Source organism: Vigna umbellata, chromosome 1 (genome assembly GCF_029865625.1).
Source record: "Vigna umbellata cultivar VRB3 chromosome 1, Vumbellata_1.0, whole genome shotgun sequence".
Taxonomy (NCBI): domain Eukaryota; kingdom Viridiplantae; phylum Streptophyta; class Magnoliopsida; order Fabales; family Fabaceae; genus Vigna; species Vigna umbellata.
In genome coordinates this window covers 74,903,227-74,925,334 of record NC_142165.1, presented here as the reverse complement: position 1 = coordinate 74,925,334, position 22,108 = coordinate 74,903,227, and the positions used below count along the sequence as shown (strand labels likewise).

The 22,108-nt window shown below is 32.2% G+C and overlaps 4 protein-coding genes across 4 annotated transcripts; 2 read left to right on the top strand and 2 right to left on the bottom strand.

Annotated features, from left to right (window-relative positions):
- The first annotated feature begins 920 nt into the window (after window positions 1-920).
- On the top strand, window positions 921-5,030 carry LOC148206302 (thiamine pyrophosphokinase 2-like). The gene is made up of 6 exons (XM_088104213.1): window positions 921-1,477; window positions 1,566-1,662; window positions 2,743-2,815; window positions 3,818-3,919; window positions 4,164-4,413; window positions 4,671-5,030. The coding sequence occupies exons 1-6, from the start codon at window positions 1,339-1,341 to the stop codon at window positions 4,787-4,789; spliced, it is 780 nt and encodes a 259-aa protein (XP_087960339.1). The 5' UTR covers window positions 921-1,338; the 3' UTR covers window positions 4,790-5,030.
- A 1,157-nt stretch (window positions 5,031-6,187) lies between these two features.
- Window positions 6,188-9,617, top strand: LOC124836252 (putative U6 snRNA-associated Sm-like protein LSm4). The gene is made up of 7 exons (XM_047311377.2): window positions 6,188-6,345; window positions 6,551-6,592; window positions 6,749-6,847; window positions 6,932-7,009; window positions 7,775-7,814; window positions 8,652-8,819; window positions 9,198-9,617. Exons 1-7 carry the CDS (start codon window positions 6,343-6,345, stop codon window positions 9,212-9,214), a joined length of 447 nt encoding a protein of 148 aa, XP_047167333.1. The 5' UTR covers window positions 6,188-6,342; the 3' UTR covers window positions 9,215-9,617.
- Window positions 9,618-10,849: 1,232 nt separating this feature from the next.
- LOC124836249 (WD repeat-containing protein GTS1) lies at window positions 10,850-15,379 on the bottom strand. The gene is made up of 8 exons (XM_047311373.2): window positions 15,172-15,379; window positions 14,837-15,044; window positions 14,640-14,735; window positions 14,480-14,554; window positions 13,296-13,406; window positions 12,763-12,854; window positions 12,349-12,433; window positions 10,850-11,489 (listed from the first exon to the last, which is right to left on the bottom strand). Exons 1-8 carry the CDS (start codon window positions 15,300-15,302, stop codon window positions 11,127-11,129), a joined length of 1,161 nt encoding a protein of 386 aa, XP_047167329.1. The 5' UTR covers window positions 15,303-15,379; the 3' UTR covers window positions 10,850-11,126.
- A 1,111-nt stretch (window positions 15,380-16,490) lies between these two features.
- Window positions 16,491-19,260, bottom strand: LOC148206301 (uncharacterized protein OsI_027940-like). The gene is made up of 7 exons (XM_088104211.1): window positions 19,111-19,260; window positions 18,245-18,431; window positions 17,864-18,023; window positions 17,739-17,770; window positions 17,609-17,656; window positions 17,484-17,532; window positions 16,491-16,814 (listed from the first exon to the last, which is right to left on the bottom strand). Exons 1-7 carry the CDS (start codon window positions 19,113-19,115, stop codon window positions 16,735-16,737), a joined length of 561 nt encoding a protein of 186 aa, XP_087960337.1. The 5' UTR covers window positions 19,116-19,260; the 3' UTR covers window positions 16,491-16,734.
- Between the last annotated feature and the right edge of the window lie 2,848 nt (window positions 19,261-22,108).

Sequence of the window (22,108 nt, the reverse complement as noted above, 5' to 3'; positions counted from 1 at the left end):
TTTAAACACGGTAAAAACAATCATATACCATGAAAGATATTTTTTATTTATAGTAACTCTTCGAGTGAAATAACCACGATAGAGAAGAAGAATAATGGTATATTCAAAATCAAACAAAATAAATGCTTGTGTGCTACCATTTATTTATTGCTCAAGCTATTATTCTCGAATCTAAAACAATACTATACTATTAATTTACAAAAGGATTTGTCTTTATTTTCCCTTTCTTTTAGAATTTCGTAGAAACTACTTAACTTTTTTTTTTCACGATACACATAAAAAATAATTTAGATGAAAATAACCCTTTTTTTAAAACAGAGGAGAGTCAACAAAAATAAAAAGACGGCGTCCATAAAATAGCGTTTTAAAAAATTGAATTGCTAGAATTTTTACACAAAATTGTCCACAAGAGGAAATTTTATTTAATTTCAATAAACTTATTACAGGCAATAAATTTATTTATAATATCTTAAAAATTACAATTTAAAAACTAAACCTTAAACTAAACTTCAACATTTTCCTTTTAATTATCAATATCAGTGATGTTTCAATTTCTTTTAGTATATAAGTCGATGCCGATACCAAAATTATACATTAAAGTACGAATTAAGAAAGTAAATGAGTTTAAGTGAACAAGCTTGGTGTATGCTCTTAAAATATTAACTTTTTGGTTATTGTTATTTATTTATTTTTAATATCGGTATAGTTTTATTTTTGTAATACATAAGAGAATAGGAATAATCACAAAAGAGCAAAAATGTATTTAAGTCTAAAATAAAAGGAAAAGTTAAAAGAAAATATCTGCAACTGATTGGGAAAGATATTAAAGTGAATTCTTGAAAGAATGGTATAAAAAAGGTAAATAAATTGACAGAATAATTACCCAAAATATGAACTGATAAATTTGTATAGGAAGCATTGACTGAAAAGACGTGGAACTATGAAAGGGTGAAAATTGGCATGTGGCACAAAACTGGAACTTTCGCGTATGGTAATCGCGTTCCCACGTCTGTTCCACTGCACACCAAAATTGAATTGAATCGAATCCAATCGCTGGGGTTGTAACTGTAATTTCATCGCGCGTATATGGCAGACGAGGTTTATTAGAGTTTGGTTACAGTTGGGATTTTATTTTATCAGATCCAAGCACATTCAATGGGAATAGAAAGCAGCGAATGATTGAATAAAGGGAGAAGAAGCAAGTGCATCAATATAATATTATCACCATCGTTATTGAAACAAAAAACGGAATACTAAAGTGGGGTATATAGCGTCAGGAAAAGTTTGGGAGCATAACAGACATCTCGCCTCCCAAAAGAAGCATCCTGTGAAAAAAATATGGATTTGATGTGTCATTGTTCGAATTTTCTTCTTTCGCCGGAGAACCCCAACGCGGCGTGTTCTCTTTCTCTGAACTACGCTCTCGTTATTCTCAATCAGAGTCTTCCGAGATTTGCTCCTCTGCTCTGGGACCACGGTATTCTCCCTGCACCCTTTCATCTGTTTTTTTTTCTTTCTTTATTGTGTTGGTTGTTGATTGTTGATTCATGCATTGATGGGTGCAGCTCATGTGCGAGTGTGCGCCGATGGAGGTGCCAATAGGGTGTATGATGAAATGCCTCTTTTCTTCCCGCATCAACAACCTTCCCATGTTCGCTCCAGGTTCCTATTTTTTCATTTAAATTTTAAATTTTGATTATTTTTTTTCCCTAAGGTTTTGTTTGTTTCTCTCTTTAGCTTAGTTCCGTTTGTGTGACTTTGTGCTTGTGGTCGTGGTGTTTCTCGCAATTGGGGTGCTGAATGAAAAGTTCTAACTTTCCTATTATCACTTTTGAGTTCTCTCATTCAGTGGTCCAGGACAAGTTCACAAAAGGCTGGTTCTGGTTATGAAATGATGTTTTTTTTTTATTCTTTTACATGATGGGAATTTCTTAACGCTTGTGATTTCTGAGTTCGATGTCTTTCTTGAAAGTTTCAAGCTGCTGTGATTTTCTTTACTTCTATTTTACGTATTTGTGGTGGGGCTGGGTTTTTTAAAGTTCTTAGTGGCTTTGAGTGAGACTGAGTGGATCAGAAAATGAGATAGCCAAATAGGATTTTGTGAGTTCGTGCAGGCTACATCAATTGGATTCTGTTAATCCTTTTTTGCCGTTGTTGTACTAAATAAATCAGTCCATGTTCCCATCATTATGATTGATCACGATGAATCTGCTCAAACAATGTTATGTCACTCTTATCTCTGGTCCTGGGTGACAGATAGTGCTTACCAGTGCCTTGTTTGTTTCTGCTTGTCGTGGAATTCCCATGTATCGCATTTGATGTTATCTTATTAGAGATTAAAGATATTCTACCATGATATATTTCCTTATTTTTATTTTCACTTATACGTATCTGGCTGGAATTATCATGGGGTATTTGTGAGAAGTCATCCTTCTTCTGAGTTGTAGTCAACGATATCTTCCGCTTAATTGATCTAACTTTTCTTATAGCATGCTTCTTTGTACATTTTTGCATCTCGGATTGATTTCAATGGTGTAAGCTCTCCAAACGATCTTTATTTCCGTTTCTAGTCTATGCAGTATAATTGTTGGAGGACTTGGTTAGACTGCAAACCGTGTCACATTTATTGTTTTCAGTACTATTGTCAGTGTTTTGCTATTGTTAATTTCTGGTAGGATGTTTTGGCATCTTCAGTATATGTTTGCAGATTTCCTTTTGTCTAACTTGCTAGGTTTCTTTCAGGTACAAGCCTGATGCAATTAAAGGAGACATGGATTCAATACGGAAAGAAGTACTTGACTTCTATGCAAAACTGGTATTTCCCTCTTTACCTATGGTTATGGTTATGGTTTTTTGTGCATTAAGCCATCAATTTGGTCCTCGAATTTTTATTTTATCTCCTACTTAGTCCTTAAAGTATTAAAAATATAATAAGTGGTCCCCAAAGTTATGTGACATTTTTCCTGTTGTTCAGTCTGGTAACGAAACTGTTTCGAAGTCCCTTAATTATAAGGCTAGACGGTTTTAAACGTGAATAAATAATTGTTACAATTATTCTTAGTCCCAAATTTACCATCTCAAATTCCAATCACAGAACGCAGACAATGTCTGGTATGGTGAGAGTAAAATTAGCATAAAAGTAGAGTTAAAAAATTATCATAATAACAATAGACTAGTTTGCCGAAGAATCAACCTTACATGTTCACTTTACTTTCTACAATATTTCAGGGGTCTTCCCTTTGTCGTACACAGTTATTTTGTTTTCAATAGTCCGAATTGTGACCTTCGACAACTAAAATTTGCATTCTTAACAATTACTGGAATCAATTGCGTTTCAAGATATTTACTGATATGCATCTCTTGTTAAATAATTGATGATAGGAAATTGAACAACTTCTTGTTTTCATCAGACAAAATGTTACGAGTTTAGGACACTAACGTTATGTGTTGCTTCTAATTCTAAAGGATAAAATTGATGTTTTCTTTTTAAGAGAGATCAAATAGATACACGCCTGAAACAAAGGGACAAGTTCTACACATGTTTTAAACAGTCCAATCTAGCAGCACTTAAAGGACTTCAAAATAGTTTCATTAACAGCAGGACTAACTGGAGGATGTTAAAATGATACTTCGAGGACCAAATTTTTTTTTTTGCGACTAAGCTTGCGCTTGTGCAAGCAATAGAGAAAATGAATTCAAAAGGAAACTTTATTGTTCACACCGAAGTACCATTTTTATTCCTATGTTACTGTTATATTTACATCTTGAATCTTGCATAAATTATGGCAAGGGTCTTATGCTAGTTTTCTTCCTGCAGGGAACTAAGATAATTGATGAGTCGCATGATCAGGACACCACAGATTTACACAAATGTGTCATATACATACGTGACCTCAGCCCAAAGATTGATGGATCAGAGGTAAGTTAAATACTTGGTTATATTATTTATTTTCTGATTTTCTAATTTCAGCCGCACTGGGGATTGAACTCATGGACTAAGATAATTTTGGAATAATTGAAATGAACAAGTCTTGTGCCATATTTGCTCTAATTCCCTTTTGGCAGTAAGGAATTGTTATCATGCTATGCGTATTTAGTTGTACTGCTGAAATTAGCTCAACTTGGCAATAACTCTTTCACCTTTCATCTTAATGCAATGGCAGCAATGCATTCTAGTTGCTGGAGCACTTGGTGGGAGATTCGACCATGAGATTGGAAATATTAATGTTCTGTGTCGATTTCCCAACACACGGATTATCCTTCTATCTGATGATTGCCTCATTCATCTTCTTCCAAAGAATCGGTATCATAAAATCTTTATTCAATCTTCTGTTGAGGGTCCCCATTGTGGACTCATTCCAATTGGGATGCCGTCTGGAAGCTCTACAACCACAGGACTCAAATGGGACCTCAGTAAGTAATGCTTTTAGTTCTTTAATAATAATGTTAGGTGATTACTGTAAATATGTTAGTCTGTAATGAAACTGTACTTCTTGAGTCTCCGCTTGAGTAGGATGGTAACAGAGTGAATATGATGCTTTAGTGTGATGGAGGCATCAATATTTCTTATAATAAAAATCTTCAACTTCCATTTCCTTTTTCAATCACCCAACTCTGATATTGTTTATAAATGTCATCTGATGATGAACTTTTTATTTTGTTTATCTCAGATGAGACGGCAATGAGATTTGGAGGTTTAATAAGCACATCGAATATTGTAAAAGGAGAAATAGTTACAGTACAGTCTGATTCAGATCTTCTTTGGACTATTTCTATCAAGAAGCCTTAGGTTTTATATGTTGCTTAGTGCAGTGATTTTTCAGATCATAAGTATTAATATGGGTCCTATTCTATTAAAGGTCACAGCTTCAGCTGACCTTTCTTTATGTTCCATTCTTTCAACTTACTGTATGAATTACGGGAGGACAAAAGGGAAATAGGGAATTATTCTTTAATGTAGGAACTTCTATTCCTAGTGACTATGCTTGGAAATTCAGTTTTCAAAGAGGTTACCTACATTCGTTGGTTCAGTTGTATGGTAACATTGTAGGTTGATTTATTATCCGTAAATGAAACAGCAGAAAAAGATGGCAAATATTGATAGAGAAAAAAAAATACTGTTTATACTATTGCTTACGATCTATTCAATTGCTTAAACAGACTGTTAATTGGCACTCTGAACTGCTTAACAGAAGTTATTGTATGATTTGTGTTCATTACGCGTCAATGGAGTTCTTAGGTTGCTTTTATTATTTTAAAAGTTAATAAAAGTTCATATGTATTTCTGGATCGTACAATGATTTATCAGAACATAGATGGGAGATGAGTTTGAACTCAGTGTATGTGATTACATGTGATTAGTAGATAATATTATGATAACAGAATTTTTATTAACAATCATGCTGTTTGTTACGAAACATGAAACACAAGTAAATGTGGCAATTTTAAAAATAAACATTAACTAAATATTTACTTTTGAAGAAAGACTAAACATTTTAATATATCAAAGAAAATACTAGTACTGTGATTTTGACAAAAGTTCAGTCCTAATAAATATTTATTAGTTTCAATATTTTGAAATATTTTAAAATGTATTTTAAGTTTCTTAAGTTATTTTTTACACACTAGAGTCCAACTTTGCTTAATATTCTCAAAGTAACGAATAAAATTGTGAATTTCTATAAAGGTTTTTCTTTGTTCTCCAATTAAGGATTAACAGATTTTTTTTTAATTTTATAATAGTTATATATATATATATATATATAGTTATATATATATATATATATAGTAATTTTTAAATGGTTGATTATAAACATATTTATAGTTGTAATGTATTAAAATTAAACTCTTGCTTGTGTTTTCTTAAAATAAAAATTATTTATTTTAGTACATATTCAAAAATTGAAAAAAATAATCTTTAGAAAAAGGTATATCATATCATATGCTCAATATTGATACGCACAGGATTATTTTTCATCTTATTTTACTTTAAAGATATATTTAAATAATAAGTAAATTAAGTATGCATTGAATAAATTCGTATTACACATATAATATTTTTTCAATCAAAATGAATTTATTTAATAACTTAGTTATAAAACTTAAGTAATAAACTTTAAAAAAAATTGCTAGTATTATTACTCAAATATACTTTCATAAATCTTCCTAATTTTGTTACCTTGGTCAAATACACTCTCCCTTTGGACAAAAAGATTGAACAACACGTTTTGTAGAGAGAGAGAGTGTGTGTGTGTTCTTTCCCTTCTCTCTTCTATTCTTTTCCGCCCTCGTTTTTCTTCGAACTCACAGTTTCAATCATCCACCACACTGCTCATCAACGACATGGTAAGGACCTCATTTTCTCCAACCCAGTTCTTTGAAAGCGCTAACTTTAACTTTTTAAATCGGAAACAAACCTCACTAGGATTCAACATCCCCCAACTCGTCGTATAATCTGAAGCTCTAGGGTAACCGTTACTGTTATTTAACCTTACATTATACTGTATATGATTTGACCTTTTTACCCCCATTTTGTGTAAACTCCTTGCAGCTTCCTCTCTCCCTTCTCAAAACTGCCCAAGGCCACCCAATGGTAACTCACTTGTTCATTATGTTCCGTTTTTTTTTTGTACCAAGTGGTTCCTTATGATGATGACTATGTTTCGTTTGATTTCTATTATTTTTATTATTATGATATGATGATTATTATGATGATGATGGTGATGTTGATGTTATGACTGTGTAACAGTTGGTAGAACTGAAAAATGGAGAGACTTATAACGGCCATTTGGTTAATTGCGATACATGGATGAACATCCATCTCCGAGAAGTCATTTGCACGTCTAAAGTAATGTTGTTTTTATCGATCCCTTGTAATTTGACTTTGGTTGAAATGTTTGTTCATAGATTTTGATTGAAACTGGCAATGTAGGATGGAGATAGATTTTGGAGGATGCCTGAATGCTACATACGAGGCAATACAATCAAGTACCTTCGAGTTCCTGATGAGGTGTGTAGCGGAGATTTTCTTTATTATTATTCCAGCAAAAGCTAAAGAGATGCTTAAGCTAGAAACATTCAATGTATGTTATCCTCCTTTAGTGTTTATATTTATAGACTTGGGAAGAATTATTATCCACCCTATTATTAGGGGTAGTGGATCTCATCAAGTAGATGAAACAAAAACTCGGGTTTGTTATTCTAAATGGGTTTCACTGGGTACTGAGACCCGAATATAACTTGAATATAGCCAACTACTCACCTTAAGACCGAGATCTGCTCTCCCAGACTGTCCAATTGTGAAAAAGAAACTTTTAAAAAATGGGGTTGAGAAGAAGGTGAAGCTTTGTCAATTGTAGAGTTGCTAGTTACCTTGTGATCTGATGGTCATAGAAAAAAGCCCGATCCTTGCGTGCTTAAGGGAACTGAAATAATTGCAGTCAAATCTGCATGCATTCACTCAGTCATTGTGGTTAACTGTTTGATGACAATAGGATGGTTCAGATTTTAAACGTTTTATCTCTGATTCATCGAAATAAAATATGAACCCGCTGATGAAGGTTCCAAATTGCTGAATACTGAGTTTGGAACTTTGACTGTAGACAATCTAAATCTGCTTTTAAAGCTTTCATCCCAATCACCCTTTAACCTTGCAGTGGTGGAGAATTGTGCATTGGGCCCATTTCAGGGAATAGAATTAAGAGTTTTTGTTTAGTGATATATGAGCAGCACATACATATATTCTTCTAATCTTTATTTTGTGTTATTACTTTAGGTTATTGACAAAGTTCAAGAAGAAACCAAGACCCGAGCAGGTAAGCATTGTTTTGGCATCTAGCTGGTTTGTGAGTTTAAGTAGAATTAAATTGTGGATGTGAGTTTGAAAATTGTATTGAAGTGGACATGATGAGGACCCTCAAATCATATTCTTTGAGAGTTTCAGTGTCGGGCCATGAGAATTTAGGTTCCTCAATCGTTAGTAGGTCCTTTGAAATAGAAATCTGGCAACTCCCATTTTCGTCCGGGTAGATAAAATTTATTTCCGAAAATTCAAAAATAGAAAAATTGGCAATGTTGTGTTTCTCATATTTGTTGGAATGCTGAACTATCTTTCATATTGTTGTCATGGCGATTTTGCTCAATTGCATCAAGTTTTCATCTATGAATTGCAAGTATACAGGGTCTCAAATCTAAAACAAGTCCTAAAAGGTATTATGAAAGAAAAAGAGCGAAAAGAAAAAGAAAAAATAAAGTGTCGCGTTTTGAGTAATTTGTTTTATTGCAAATCATCAAATTCATGACCTTTCCAAACTCTTGTTTTAAATTCTCTTTTTTAGTTCGCCTCCCGTTGCAATTTCGGTATTTTGACCTCTGGGCTATGAATCCACGAACATATGATGAATATGATAGTTGGTTGTTCAGTATCTTGTAAGTTAACCAGGTGATTTTTTTTTTGGAGACATTGAAAGATTCCAATGCTTCTCATAATTAATGTATATACATATGTGTTTGTCTCTGTGTGTGTTTTCAATATCAATGAATTAATATTGTCTATTTGAAAGTGTTAATTTAGCTGTGTATACCTGCCTCTCATACTGCCTTCTGGTTATTGAAAAATCTAGATATGCTCTGATTAATATCTTCTTTTTCAGATCGTAAACCACCTGGTGTGGGGCGTGGAAGGGGAAGAGGCAGAGAAGAAGGTGCTGGTGGACGCCAATCAAAAGGAATTGGGCGTGGTCTTGATGATGGTGGTACCAAGGGAGCTGGAGGAGGTCGAGGCAAGGGTGGCCCTAGCGGAAAGCCTGGTGGAAATAGAGGTAAATCACGGTCCTCTTTGCATGTATTACCCTTTCTTCAATCATTTGTAGATTCTCTCCTATACTTCACCATGCCATGATTTAAAGAGTTTCATACTATTTTTTCTTCTTTTCACCTAAATTAGATGAACTCCTAATAAGCATGATAATTCTGATGTGTAAAAGTGTTATTATTGGTTTAAATAAGGTTTTGGTAACTCCAAAATTGATCTGCAGTTAAATTGGTACCTTCATATTTTTTAGTGGTTTGATACCACTAATTAATAAATGTTAATTTGGTCCTAGCAGTAACTTTAGTAGTCTTAAATTATCGGTATTGATTTGTAATCATCATAATCAAATATTGGCCAATGTATGTGTTTCTTTTGGTGCATACAGGACGAGGTAGAGGGTGATTCTGACTGGTGGAATGAACTACTTCAGATGGACCAGTTGCAACTTCACTGCTCGTGTTTCCTTGTGCATCCTTGAATTTTAGCTTCCAACGTTTTTCTTGTGTTTATAATCACAAAAATGTCAAGAGTGCTATTCTGTTAGTCGAGGGGCCTCCACCTTTTTAATACTTTCCCACCAGCCATCGTGCCCTTCCCCCTTTCTTTCCCTCCAATGAAAAGTAGTGATGGAGCAATGTGTTGAATAGAATTTGATATATTTAGAGATGTTACTATGAGAATTTTACATGAAACTTTTTGGGGCCTTCACTTGAACTCATGTTCCAGTAAATGGAGTGACGAAATGATATTATTCCTCATCCCAATATTTGCTGCCCAATAACTATTATTACTATTTGGAGCATTATGTCGAATGGTCCCTTTTTTCTAATCTATTTGAGTCAACTGGAATTATGTTTGGATGAATTTCTCATAACTGCTGTCCATTTCTTCAGTATCTCTGCATTTTAAAAGAAATGAAACAGCTAATTCCGCTACTAAAGAGATTGCGTGTCATTGTCAGGAATGTATCAAAATTTCCAAATAAACTTGACTTTTGGGAAACATTTGTGTAATTGATTACATTCTCTTTGTTCAGATTACAGGTTTGTTAACAATAGTGTGTATCAACAGTTTGTTATAAATTAAAATTTTATATGAAGAAAAGGAGATTTTTAATTTGCAATGTACGTTTAGAAATTTATATTCGAATATGTTGTTTTTTAGAGTTATATTGTTGAAATGAAATTTATTTGGATATTATTGAAAGTATTTCTACTTGAAATTGTTATTGAATAACTATGCAAAAGAAATGAACTTTCAGAAGTAATTCATGAATAACTTTCAACTGAAATAAAAAATAGGTAAAAATAAGTTTCCAAAGATAACCAAATATAATAACAATACGTAACACATTGAATTTAACCAAGCACAGATGTATAGAGAATGAAAGAACCTAGTTAATATTTTCAAAATGCAGGCTGTTATGTGGTGATATTAGTAAAGAGGACAATAATAGCTACCTAACAGATTTTTATTTGGAGTAAGAGTTTTTTTGTCTTTCTTTTAATTGTTTGTATGTGAGTGCTTTGCATTTATATGGATATCTGCTTTCATGTGTATTTTAATGGTCAAGGATGAATTTCTCCTAATTTAGATTATAACATTATTGGTGAAAAGAGTTGTTTTTAGGAGGTTTAAGATTCTTGTGTGAAAACATATTGTTGGAGTTTGATGGAGTCGGTAGATTTTTAGGTAAGAAAAGTTATCTTTAATAATCTTTTAACATATAAATAGGTTTGGAGTGTTTGTTTAGTTGAAAAGGTTTTCGGATGATGATTAGAATGTTGCATATGTATGAAATTTAAATTGATATCATATTTTGGTTAAAGTTTTGTTTGTGTTGAATTGGAGTATAGTGAAGTTTGAGAGAATAAATTAATTTGCAAGTTGATGAAATTGTGATATGTGTTGATCATGGGTTTTGAGCAATGAAGGTTTTTTATTAAGTATTTGGAATTTGTTATATTTTGAATTTCTGAAGGTTTGTATGCTGTCATTTGTTAGGTAAACTTAACCATATCATCAAAGCAATCTAAGTAAACAAAAACAACTTTAAAAATATAACATAATACTCCGTACCAATACAAGATTACAAAATGGATAAAGTGATCTGTGCATTTTGGAAAAACAAAAAGGGCAACGTACAAATATTACATGCAGTTGAGGACATTTCTGACAACAAATACATAATTTTTATAAAAATCCAAGGCATTTCAACCCAAATTGAGGTGAAAATAGAAGTAACTGTTGGCTAATGAAACAAAAATTGCTCCTTCAGTATCGAACTGAGAGTTAATGGCTGGGAATATTCTTGCTAGTAGGGTTGATGACGATTTTTCTTGCGAGCTTTTTCTGGCCTCATAATCAATGTGCTTGAAATCCAAGATCGATTTGATTCAGAGGAATCATCAGATAGCCAACAACATAGCTGACCATCTTCTCCACCAGACCATCCAAAAATGCCTTGGCTAGGACTGTTAGAATGAATTTTTGACATTGGTAAAACACTCCTAATAACACCTGTGTGCCCACCTTCAAGAATTGCCTCTGCACCTCCAATTGTTGCCACTCCTTTGTAATTTACAGGAAAGTAGCCCATAGTACCACCATTAGTGCCACCAATCACCCATAGTTTTTCAGATTCTCTGTAGTAGTGGCAATCGATGAAATAATCAACCTGCCAAGGAAAGTGTATTTTGTGGGCTAAGACTTATATAACATAATATAAAATTTGTCTTCCAAAGTAAACTTTAAACCTAATTCAATCTTACCAAATCAACTTATAAGATAAGAATTATATTCACTTGTATATTTCGAATTCATTTATTTCTAGTTAATGTATGAATCTCGACACACCCCTCATGCTCACACATATATATTTCAAGTATGAGATATAATATTAATGAGTGGTCCGAAAATGACCTAATAGTAGTGGAACGATAGACCTAAGAAATACTAAATCTTACTAGAATAAACTTTGAATGACTCTGATACCATTTTAAGAAATGAATTTTAACCTTAACTCAAGATTACAAAACTATCTTATAGAGTGAAGTTTGCACATTCGTTTTATCTTTAGTCAACATAGAATCTCCAACAATTTATTTGTTGAGCAATATAAAAGTTTTACTTTAAACTTGGAAGATCATTTATTCAGCCTGCTCAGCTAATCTAATGCATCCTTCTCTTCAGCATGAAATTTAAAGACATGTAAATACACACAAAATCTTTTGCTTCTCCAGGAATTTTCCTAAAAGCAGGGATGTCAGTTCAATTAAAAAGACTTCACATAGCTCAAAAGTAGCAGATGCAAAGGCAAGGAAAAGTGTGAAGGATCCTTTAAGAGAATTATAACACTTTCAAATATGTACTAGTTACCAGCCCTGCCCTTCTTTCTTTTCTTCGTTTCTATCTATGTGAAGCAATGATATATTATCATATGCATACACGATGCTTACACATCACATCACATTTTTTTTTTATATGAAGACTGTTTTCATGCACCATATTCGTATAAAAGTATGGGAGGAACTCACATGGTCCAAATTCCAACTTTCAGAAGCTAAAGTACGTGCATCTGAGAAGTTTCCTTCATTTCTACCATCTTTCCAGTTCCAGATACTAGGTAACAGAAGAAAGAAATATTAGAACTAACTGTTTTAAATGAGGAAAGTGTTCGTACTTAGTATACACATAAAAATTCATATAACACATTATGACCATACGAATGTAATTATTAGCATAAACACTATAAGTTCTATCCGAACGCACACTACTACTCTGTGATTGTGACAGTTGCTCATTCTGTGTATGAGCTTACCTTTCTCCAGTAACAGTAACAAAATTGAAAGTGCAGAATACAACCATAGCAGGCAGAAATAGAGCATGGGTAAGCTTTGAATAACTAATAGGACTTAAAGAAAAACACAAGTAATGGAGATTCACTGTACCCTAGGGTTTCAATATGTGTTAAACACCAAAGCTTCTGGTAACTCTCTCCAAAAATCCCCACCTTTGCAATTGAAGTCCCCATATTAATCACCTACATTGTTGTACAAAAAAAAAAATATAATTTTGCATAAAAAACTTTTTGTAGCTCAAACATACAAAGACTCAAAAACTTATTGCAAAATATATATCTGGATAGATGGATAAGACAAATACAAACGGATATGTATTTATCTGGAATTATGGATACATAGATAAGGAAATACTCAGTTAAAGGGTGGGATGATAAAAATTTTTTGCAGAAAAGAGAAAAATAAGTTGCAAAAAAAGAAAATAAAAAATATAGAAGGTCCGCTCAATCTATACAAGTTGGAATAGGTATTCTCTTGAAATAGAATACCCAATAGTAGAAAACCAAGGAAACCTAAATACAGTCCACTTCAAGAGTGCTTAGCTGTCTTTAATACCTTAATTAAGAATCAAATGCTTTACAAGAATTAACAACTGGGGAAACAGAATTGAAATCCAGACTTACTGACTCTAGATGATCATCATCATTGATATCTCCAGTGGTATCAAATGTGCAGATCAACCCATCTACTGAAGCAGAAATAAGCTTTCCTTGTTCGTTGGGGACAAAATGAACCTGGCACAAATTGCAGATTTTAGTCAAATCAAACATAAACCCATGTATCACACTGAATTGAATAATTAAAAAAGTCAATTTCATCTTATTTACTAAAAAAATGAAAGTTAGCATAGCACTTGCTAGAGCTTTATTTTTTATAATGAAACGAATTGGTACTCTCTTCAACTTGCGAGGAAAACGTTCTGCATAACATATTTTCCTTGCTTCATTCTATAACAGGTTACCGTGAACCCTAAACAAGAAATATAACCGCATTAATTATGGTGAAGTAGGGTTAAGGAAGATGGGGTTATGCGGTAAAGAAACAAGTTATAACTAACCCTTTGTTCACTTGAATGAATTTGGGAGAGAATGATTGAGCGGATTTGAGAGGATTTGAAGATAAATTTTTTTGTTATTTATTTGAGTGAATTTGGAGGTAAGTGAGAATGAATTTGGAAGCAACGTTTATGAAAATTAGTGTAGGATTTGATTGATATGACAAATTAAAAAAATTTACTTCCAAATTCACCCTCACCTAACTCCAAATTCACTCAAATAAACAACAAAAAAGATTATTTTCAAATCCTCTCAAATCCATTCAATCACTCTCCCCCAAATCCATTCAAATGAACAAAGCCTAACAGAAGCCGTCAAGATATAAAATATCTGAAGCCTACTTCTTACTAATATAAATTCCATGAAGACTTCTGCATGAAAATAGAAATTAAGTCTAACCCAGAAAATGAGGAATCAAGTACACTGTTTCATAAATCTACAGAGGACCATTCACCAATAATTTCTTCAAATCTAGAAAAAATTCTAGTTTTTTCTATATAGAAATATTTGGAGTTCCTTGGCTGTAGTTCTTAATTACCCCACCCTTTTTATAAGATATTGGAATTATAATAATTGAATCAATTGCTGCGTTTCTCTTTCTCACAACAAAATTTTTCAGGCAGGGCATATCACCAAACAAAAAGTCCTTTTTCCACAGGATTATAATTTTCAGATAATTCAAGTATATCAAGTTTCCGACTAAAATATAAATTGTTGTCACATGTAATTCAAGCAATTTGAACAGAACAAACCTGAGTGACATCATCTACATGAGAGTCTTCCAGGCATGCAATTTGCTTCATATTTCTCCAATCCCAGAACAGTATCTGAGCAAACTCAAACTTTAGGACACATAAAAAACAACAGTAGTTTAAATCATGTATCATAGAAAATCCACAATCAAACGCAAACCTGCGATTTACACCCGGCGGCAACTAAATTCCCACTAGTTCCTCCAAGACAGAAGCTGAAAACCTCCTGCGAAGAACCCGCATTGATGCAAGAAACCTACAATTGTCCAGTTCAGTCCAACACACTCAAGCATCAGATTACTTGTACACATGAAAAACTTAGAATAAAAGAAGAAAAAAGAAACAAAACAAATCTACCTGCTGAAATGTGCGTGTGTCCCAAGCTCTAATAGTGCCGTCAGAAGAGCACGAACACAAAACTTGGTGGTGTGAAGGACCCGAAAATAAAATCTGGTTGATGGTTGCGGTGTGACCCTTGCACTCTCCGAAATATTGACCCGCCATAGGTGAATATAGTTTCACTGCGCTCGTTGACAGTGAAACCGCCATTGCACTCCAATCATCCCTTTTATTAACAAAAAAATTGGAACCCATGTCACGTTTGAGAATTAAGAAGGAAACTTTACTACTTTCCATCGAGTTTGAGCATGAATTCAACGAGCTTAAACGGGGAAGAAAAAGAAGGTACGTACTTTGGGACAATTTGGAAAACATAGTCATCGCCGAAGTTGGTTTGAATAGAGTTTTTAAGGCCGAATCGTTTTACGTTGGTGGAATTGGGTGAAGGTTGCTCCTCAACATCCATGGCCGCACTGCTCTCCATTTAAGTTGTGTCTGTTATAGAGTTGCAGAGGTACATCAACAATATTGCCTTCTTCATAAAAGCCTGGGTTTAGGGTTGAACGGTCCACCTAATTTATTTGTTTTTTTTTCAAGGTAAATAATTTACTCAAAAATTACTAAAAATATTCATTCATAGTTTTATATTATATAGGATGTTTTTGTGTCTCCTTATATTATTACTCATCCAAAATACTCATATGATATAGTTTAAATATTTTATAAATATAACCAAATCGAATTATTAACTAACTCAAATATTTACGATATGAATTATAACATAATTGAATGATTTTATCAAGATTTTCTTTTGTTACGTAATAATTCCTCCTCACACCTAAGTATAGAAGATTATTGTTCTACTTGTCTAAATATTAGATTATCGTTCGTAAATTCACATCCATTCCACGGTCATTCATGTTACAATCGTCACCACCTTTGCATAGGTCTGTACCAAAACCTTATACTTTTCGGTAAAAATATCTTTATTTTGTTTTGTAATTATTAGAAATTAGATGTTAAAATAATTTTTAAATGATTAATTGGAAAAATAAGATTAAATTTTAAATAATTTTAACCAACACTAATAGAACCAAAATAAACTATATTGTACGAATCAAGCATGCTCTTATAGTTTTTATTTCTATATTAATTATAATAAACTTTTTTCACAAAACACAACTAACTAATAAGCTATTAAATCCTATTTTTAAGTGCATATAATCGTTGAAGATTCTAAAATTTTTAAAGAAATGCGTATTATAAAATTAAAAAATTTAAGAATAATTTTCAAAATGTTTTTTTAATAACAGAACTGATCCTACCAGTTATTCCACAAAAATTATATCAACAAAATCTAAAATTAAATTCATAACAAATCAACAGAAGTTAAACTTCAATTTAAATTCGAAAAACAAAATTGAACAGCTCGCATATTTTACAGGCCAAAATTTACCCGCTAAGCAAACTACACATAACCTGTAAAAGCTACTCGGTCACAACTGCAATAAATAAGGTCCAATCTGATAAAAGATTAAGTTCGTACTGAGCTACATTATTTTTATTTTAAAACCGCATCGTCTTTTAAAAGCAAAATTTTATTAAGAATTATATTTTCAAACACAGAAAATAAGCAGTTACGCCAGAATCAACATCCACACAAACAAAAAAATGAACATAAAAATATGCAAATCCCGATATCATGCATGAAAATAAATCTCAATTATACAATATCCTAAGTCAACTAGGAGCATTTTTCTGATAAATAATAATACTTGCTAAATGTTTAGCCACCACGGGTGAGACATAAATGTCTCATACTTAAAAACAACTACCAATCAATGGTACAGAAAGAAATTTTCACTCAGAATTTTCATAAAGCATCTTCTAAGGTAGCGTCATGAACAGAAACGACATCATGTGCTTGGAGCAGCCTCTTTTGTCTCCGTCGATGCCTCGCCAGCATCGGCTTCAACAGGCTTCGACACTTCTTGCTCTGTAGAGTCGGCAAACAAATATATTTCAGTTACAATGTAAATTAAGCATTGAATAAACAAGGGTCAAAAAATCTATATGCGCATATTTGTAATTCAACATATATACATAATATGTCCATGAGCATTAACTCATTGAAAATAAATCTCTTATTCAGCTTTATCTCTTAGCTCCGTAATTTATAAGCTACTTAAGAACCAATACAAAGATAACTTCACAGGAATTAACTACCACAGAACTGCACATTTCAATCACAAAGCACTGACACCTCCCGATCAACTTCAATTCACTGTTTCAGTTCTAGAATGCTGCACTATGAAATTAGCACTCTCCACCCAACTCTATCATCATGCACATCATATCCACCAAAAATAGATGGAAACAAAAATCGTTATAAGTATCATATAATATTTAACATAACCTACAGCTCCCTTTAAAGCCATTAAGCTGCAAAAACTGCCACTCAGTTTTTCCAAGTGTTCCTAATTCCTATAAAAACCATTTACATAGTCATACACAACGCTGTAATTAAACATGGAAAAAACTCAGAAGTCAGAACAACTTGCTTAAACTACATTATAACACAATAAATTGCACGTGCTTCATAATGTATGGCCAAGTATCGCGTAGAAACGAAAAATGTCAATCACAAATTAGCACACACACGTACCTTCATCATCACTCTCATCAATATCATCCATTGCATCACCACCAAATTTCTGCACCATTCATATTTAATCAAAACATATAATATAACATCAATAAAAAAGTAAATCAACTGAACGTATTACGTACAGAGAAATCCATCCCTCCCATTCCATCAGCACCCATTCCTCCAAATTTCTGCATAAAAATAGTGAGGATATTAAATAATATAATCAAGAAAATATTTTGAAGAGAATAATCAAATGAACACATTGCATACCGAGAAATCCATTCCTCCCAAGTCCGGTTCACCTGATAACACAATGAACAGAATTAATTAGACTATGCATAAAAGTATACTGTGATCTGCAAGATATTAAATATTTTAGTACAAGCCATGAATACCACTGCCATCTTCCTCATCCTCATCCACCCATTTATCCCAGTCTACTTTCACATAATGTGGAGTCTTGCCTTCTCCACGCAGTAACCTTTTCCACCATCCATTTTCTGCCTTCTGCACTACACAGAATATGCTTCGCACTCCTACATTAATTTTGCTCTCCTGAAAGAAGAAAATGGAGAACGAATCAAAGCCGTGGATTTGTAAGTGGAGGATGACAAAATACAAGTATGAGCATTACAACATCCATTAAATCGTATATAGGGCAATAAATTTGTCGAAGAGATGTTATTGTTCATTTCACATGAAAAGGTGCAAATAAACATTCCTGAAGATGCCCCAATGATATAGCGGCATAGCAAAAATTAGCACCGTCTTCTCACCTCTACATTAACCTTCTCAAAGAGCTCCAGTTTTAGCTCATACTGATAGTCTTCAGTGCCAGCGCTGCCAGAGAAGGTAAAAACGCCTTCAGGAGTAAGATCCACTTTAGCATTTTTTGAATCAGCCAATTGCACCGTGATATAGACCTTGTCAACTCTCTGAGCCCACTTAACCTCGGGATGACGACTGCATCACTCAGTGCATTTATAAACAAGTAATGAAGAACAATTAGATAGGATCCAGATATGGCATTGGAAGGCAATAAATACTAGACGGTAAAAAATCGAACTGCTGAAAATTATTATCACTGAATTCGCAAAAAATTGACTAATCACAAATCACTTTGACGAAAACGTAATAGTCATATGCAACATACGAATCGTTCACGGGAACACAATGAAGAACAAGACATTAAATGATAGAAAAATGAGAACCAACATGCAATTTTTTTCATAATAAACAAGACAAATCAAAACCTAATAATACCATCGCCGTACCCGAATCACCAAATACAATCTGGGAAATAAAATATGTATCATACACCAACTTTTTCAATTGGCTCTAGATTTTGAAAATTCCCCCTTATAGTTTAGGTTTACTAAAATTTTAATTAAAACAGTATTTGTGTTGCAGCTAAAAAGTGTGAAAAACTCGCCATTCTCCAGGATCACAAGTCGGTAAGAACTCCACAAAACAAAACAAGAGTAGCAAACAATTTGATCGATAACAACCCCCAATTATAGAAGAAAACAAAGTCCAAGAGAATGAAGAAAATAGTTTAATGATATGTCAAAATAAACAAAACGTGATAACAGGTTCTAAAGGGATAAATATCAAAGGAAGATGCAGGGTTAATGGTTTGTACCTCATATTTGGTATTGGATTGGAATGAAGAAAAAGAGAGAGAGGTTATTTTGTAAAACCCTAGTTTCTTCTTTGGTGAGTGAATGAGAAACCCCAGAGTAACCCTGTTACAACTGCTCCTTTTGAAGAAACGGTATTTATATGCCGTAAAATACGACACTTCTAGTACCTTCCTGAACTCGCAATCGCATATTGGCCCAACCCAATTTCCCTCTCGGCCCAATCTGTTGCCCATATTAAGGACCAAATAACCTCTTTGTTTCTCGGATTCTTTCTTTCTGGTCTTTTTTAAGATTTTGAAAATATCTATTTGTTCTTCTTTTTTTCTATTCGTCTGCACCTCTCTCTCATGTCCTTTCTCTTTTGTTTTTTTATCTGTTTATTAAAAATTATATTTTAAATAGTATAATTTAAATGTTTTTTCTTAAATATATAATTCAATATACAAAATTTATATTTTGAATTGCGAAAAACGTCTTTAAATTATACAGGTAAAACAAGTGTTATTTTTCTATGATAAAAAAATTATTATTACTATAATTATAAAAATAAATAAAAATAGATTTTACAATTTATTATAAATAATTATTTTAATTTAAAAAAAATGATTATTTAAAAGATAAAATTGATAAAGTAATTATTTTAATTTAAAATATGACTATTTTAAAAATAATGAAAAAGAATAATGTATATCAAGAGAAAATCCTTTGTATAATAATATAAATATTTCTGAATAAAAAATAAAAAATATAAAGTAAAAAGTAAAAAGTTATGAAAGCAGTCCATTTCTCATTTCTTCCATTCACCAATTGAATGTAAAGTGATGAGCATGAGAGCTTGTTCCTTTTCAATATATCTCTTATGACTATGGTGAAATTATATGACTATAAACATTTCCTAAAAGTCAAGCTATAAGAAAATGAAGACAAATCAAAGCTTCATCTTTTTTGGTAGGTCATTTCAGAATTTCCATTACAGTGCAAGTAACTAAAATATTAATTTGGAAGAAAATATCTTTAGAATATGTTTCTCTTGAATTGTTTTGTTAGTTAGAAGAAAGAGTTAAATTAAATTTATTTCATTTATTTTCTTCATCAAAATACTATTATCACTTTAGCCAGTTCCAGACTTTCACCCCAATAACTTACAGTAAATTTTGTATCAAATAGATATAATGTTAATTTATAATATATTGGATTTGATTCTTATATTTGATGGTCTTTGTTGAGAAATTTACATAAATAAAAATAATATCAGAGTGTAACATACCAATAAATACAAGTTCAAACAATTTTTGTTTTACTAAATCAAATTTATAATTTTAAGTTGAGTTTAAATATTATTATTTAATGAAAAATTATATTGTAAAAAATCCCTCTTCTATTTCATATTTTAATTGAATTTTAATTTTTGTAAATATCTCCGACTTAACTTTTAGACCAAATATATATGTAAACTTAGAGCAATACCATGATGAACCAAAAAGTCTTCTGGTCCTATTGATAAGAATAAATAATTATTATTCTCATTTACAGCACTTAACCAACCAGACAACCATATGCTTTGTTCTGCATTGAATGTCGGACTGTTCGTTAAAGATAAAAGTATATCAAACCTATAAGAAGTTTTACCATAAACAGATTATATCCATTGGGCAAATATAGGAGGTTCAATCAAAATTTGTTTTTCCGAAGTACCAAAAGCAAGCATTACATTGTTATGGACATAAAGTCCCATAGTATAGTATATACCTACCAAAATATAATAAAACTTTTTAGCAACTATTTATATAACAATATTAAATAATGTATAACCAAAATAAAATAAACACCGATTATAGGATTATCTTCTTCATATTATTAAGTTCGGTTTCTATATAACGTGAAGACCTATAAAATAGTATTTTATAAGTGATAGTAGGTTAAAAATAGTGAGACTCGGATATTTTAATATTAAATAGTTTTAATATAAAATATTTCGTTATAAACAAGTTTCATTATTTTAAAACACAACATCTCTTTATAAACCACTTTTTTAAAGTCATTTGCCTTTTCTATAAGGATTCTTACACCCTATTCACTTGTTTGGAGATCAGAAGTCACCTGTGTGATCCTCGCAGTGAGATCTTCAAGTCTACCCGATCAATTTCTCAAAAGGAGATAGTTTTCTACTATTTTCTCTAGTTTAACATTCTTCCGTGCATATGGAGTTTTGCATGTATGGTATGAGTTTTCTCTTATGTTCTCTAATAATCAATGGTTCTAACAACATCCCCTGATTATGTTTGGTCTCTTTGAGCTGAGGAAGCAGAGTAAGAGAAGCTAGTTTAATTAAAGTTTACTTGGTAGACATATTGTAATTCACGAGTTTATGATAATGGTGTGTTTAAAATGTACTATTAAATTGCATTGTGAATTCTAGTATGTTAAGTTGTTGGAATTGTTATGAAACGATATGAAAATGTGTGAAAACTGATGTGTAATTGTTATGCTAAGGTTAAAAGTGATTTTTATGAGTTATAAATGTATTTTGGTTGTATTATATGTTGATTAAACTGGTGAAGATTGTTGAATAGTACTAAGTAAAGGTATGACGTGAGTTTTTATCAAAAATTAGAGATTTGAAAGGTGAATTTCTAAATTATTGATCTAAAGTTAGAATTGGTAGTTTAGAACAATTTATGTGGTCCTTAATAAATTGTTTATGATGAGAATTAGCTAGTATGTGATGAAGGAAGGAATGATAGTTACTATGGTGAAGTCAAAGTGGCATTTAAAAGGTATTTTGGAGGTTCTAATAGGTAAAAAGACAATGGAAATGAATATGGTATAAAACTGAATGTTTAAGTTTGTCGATGGAGTGATTTACAATTGTTTTGGAGTTGTGAGAATGGTATGAAACTGATATAATAATGTTTGATGGTTCATAGGTGAAGTTGGACTTGGTTTTGACTAGATGTAGGGGTTTTGACAGGTGAAATTTGGAATTAGATGTTTTGG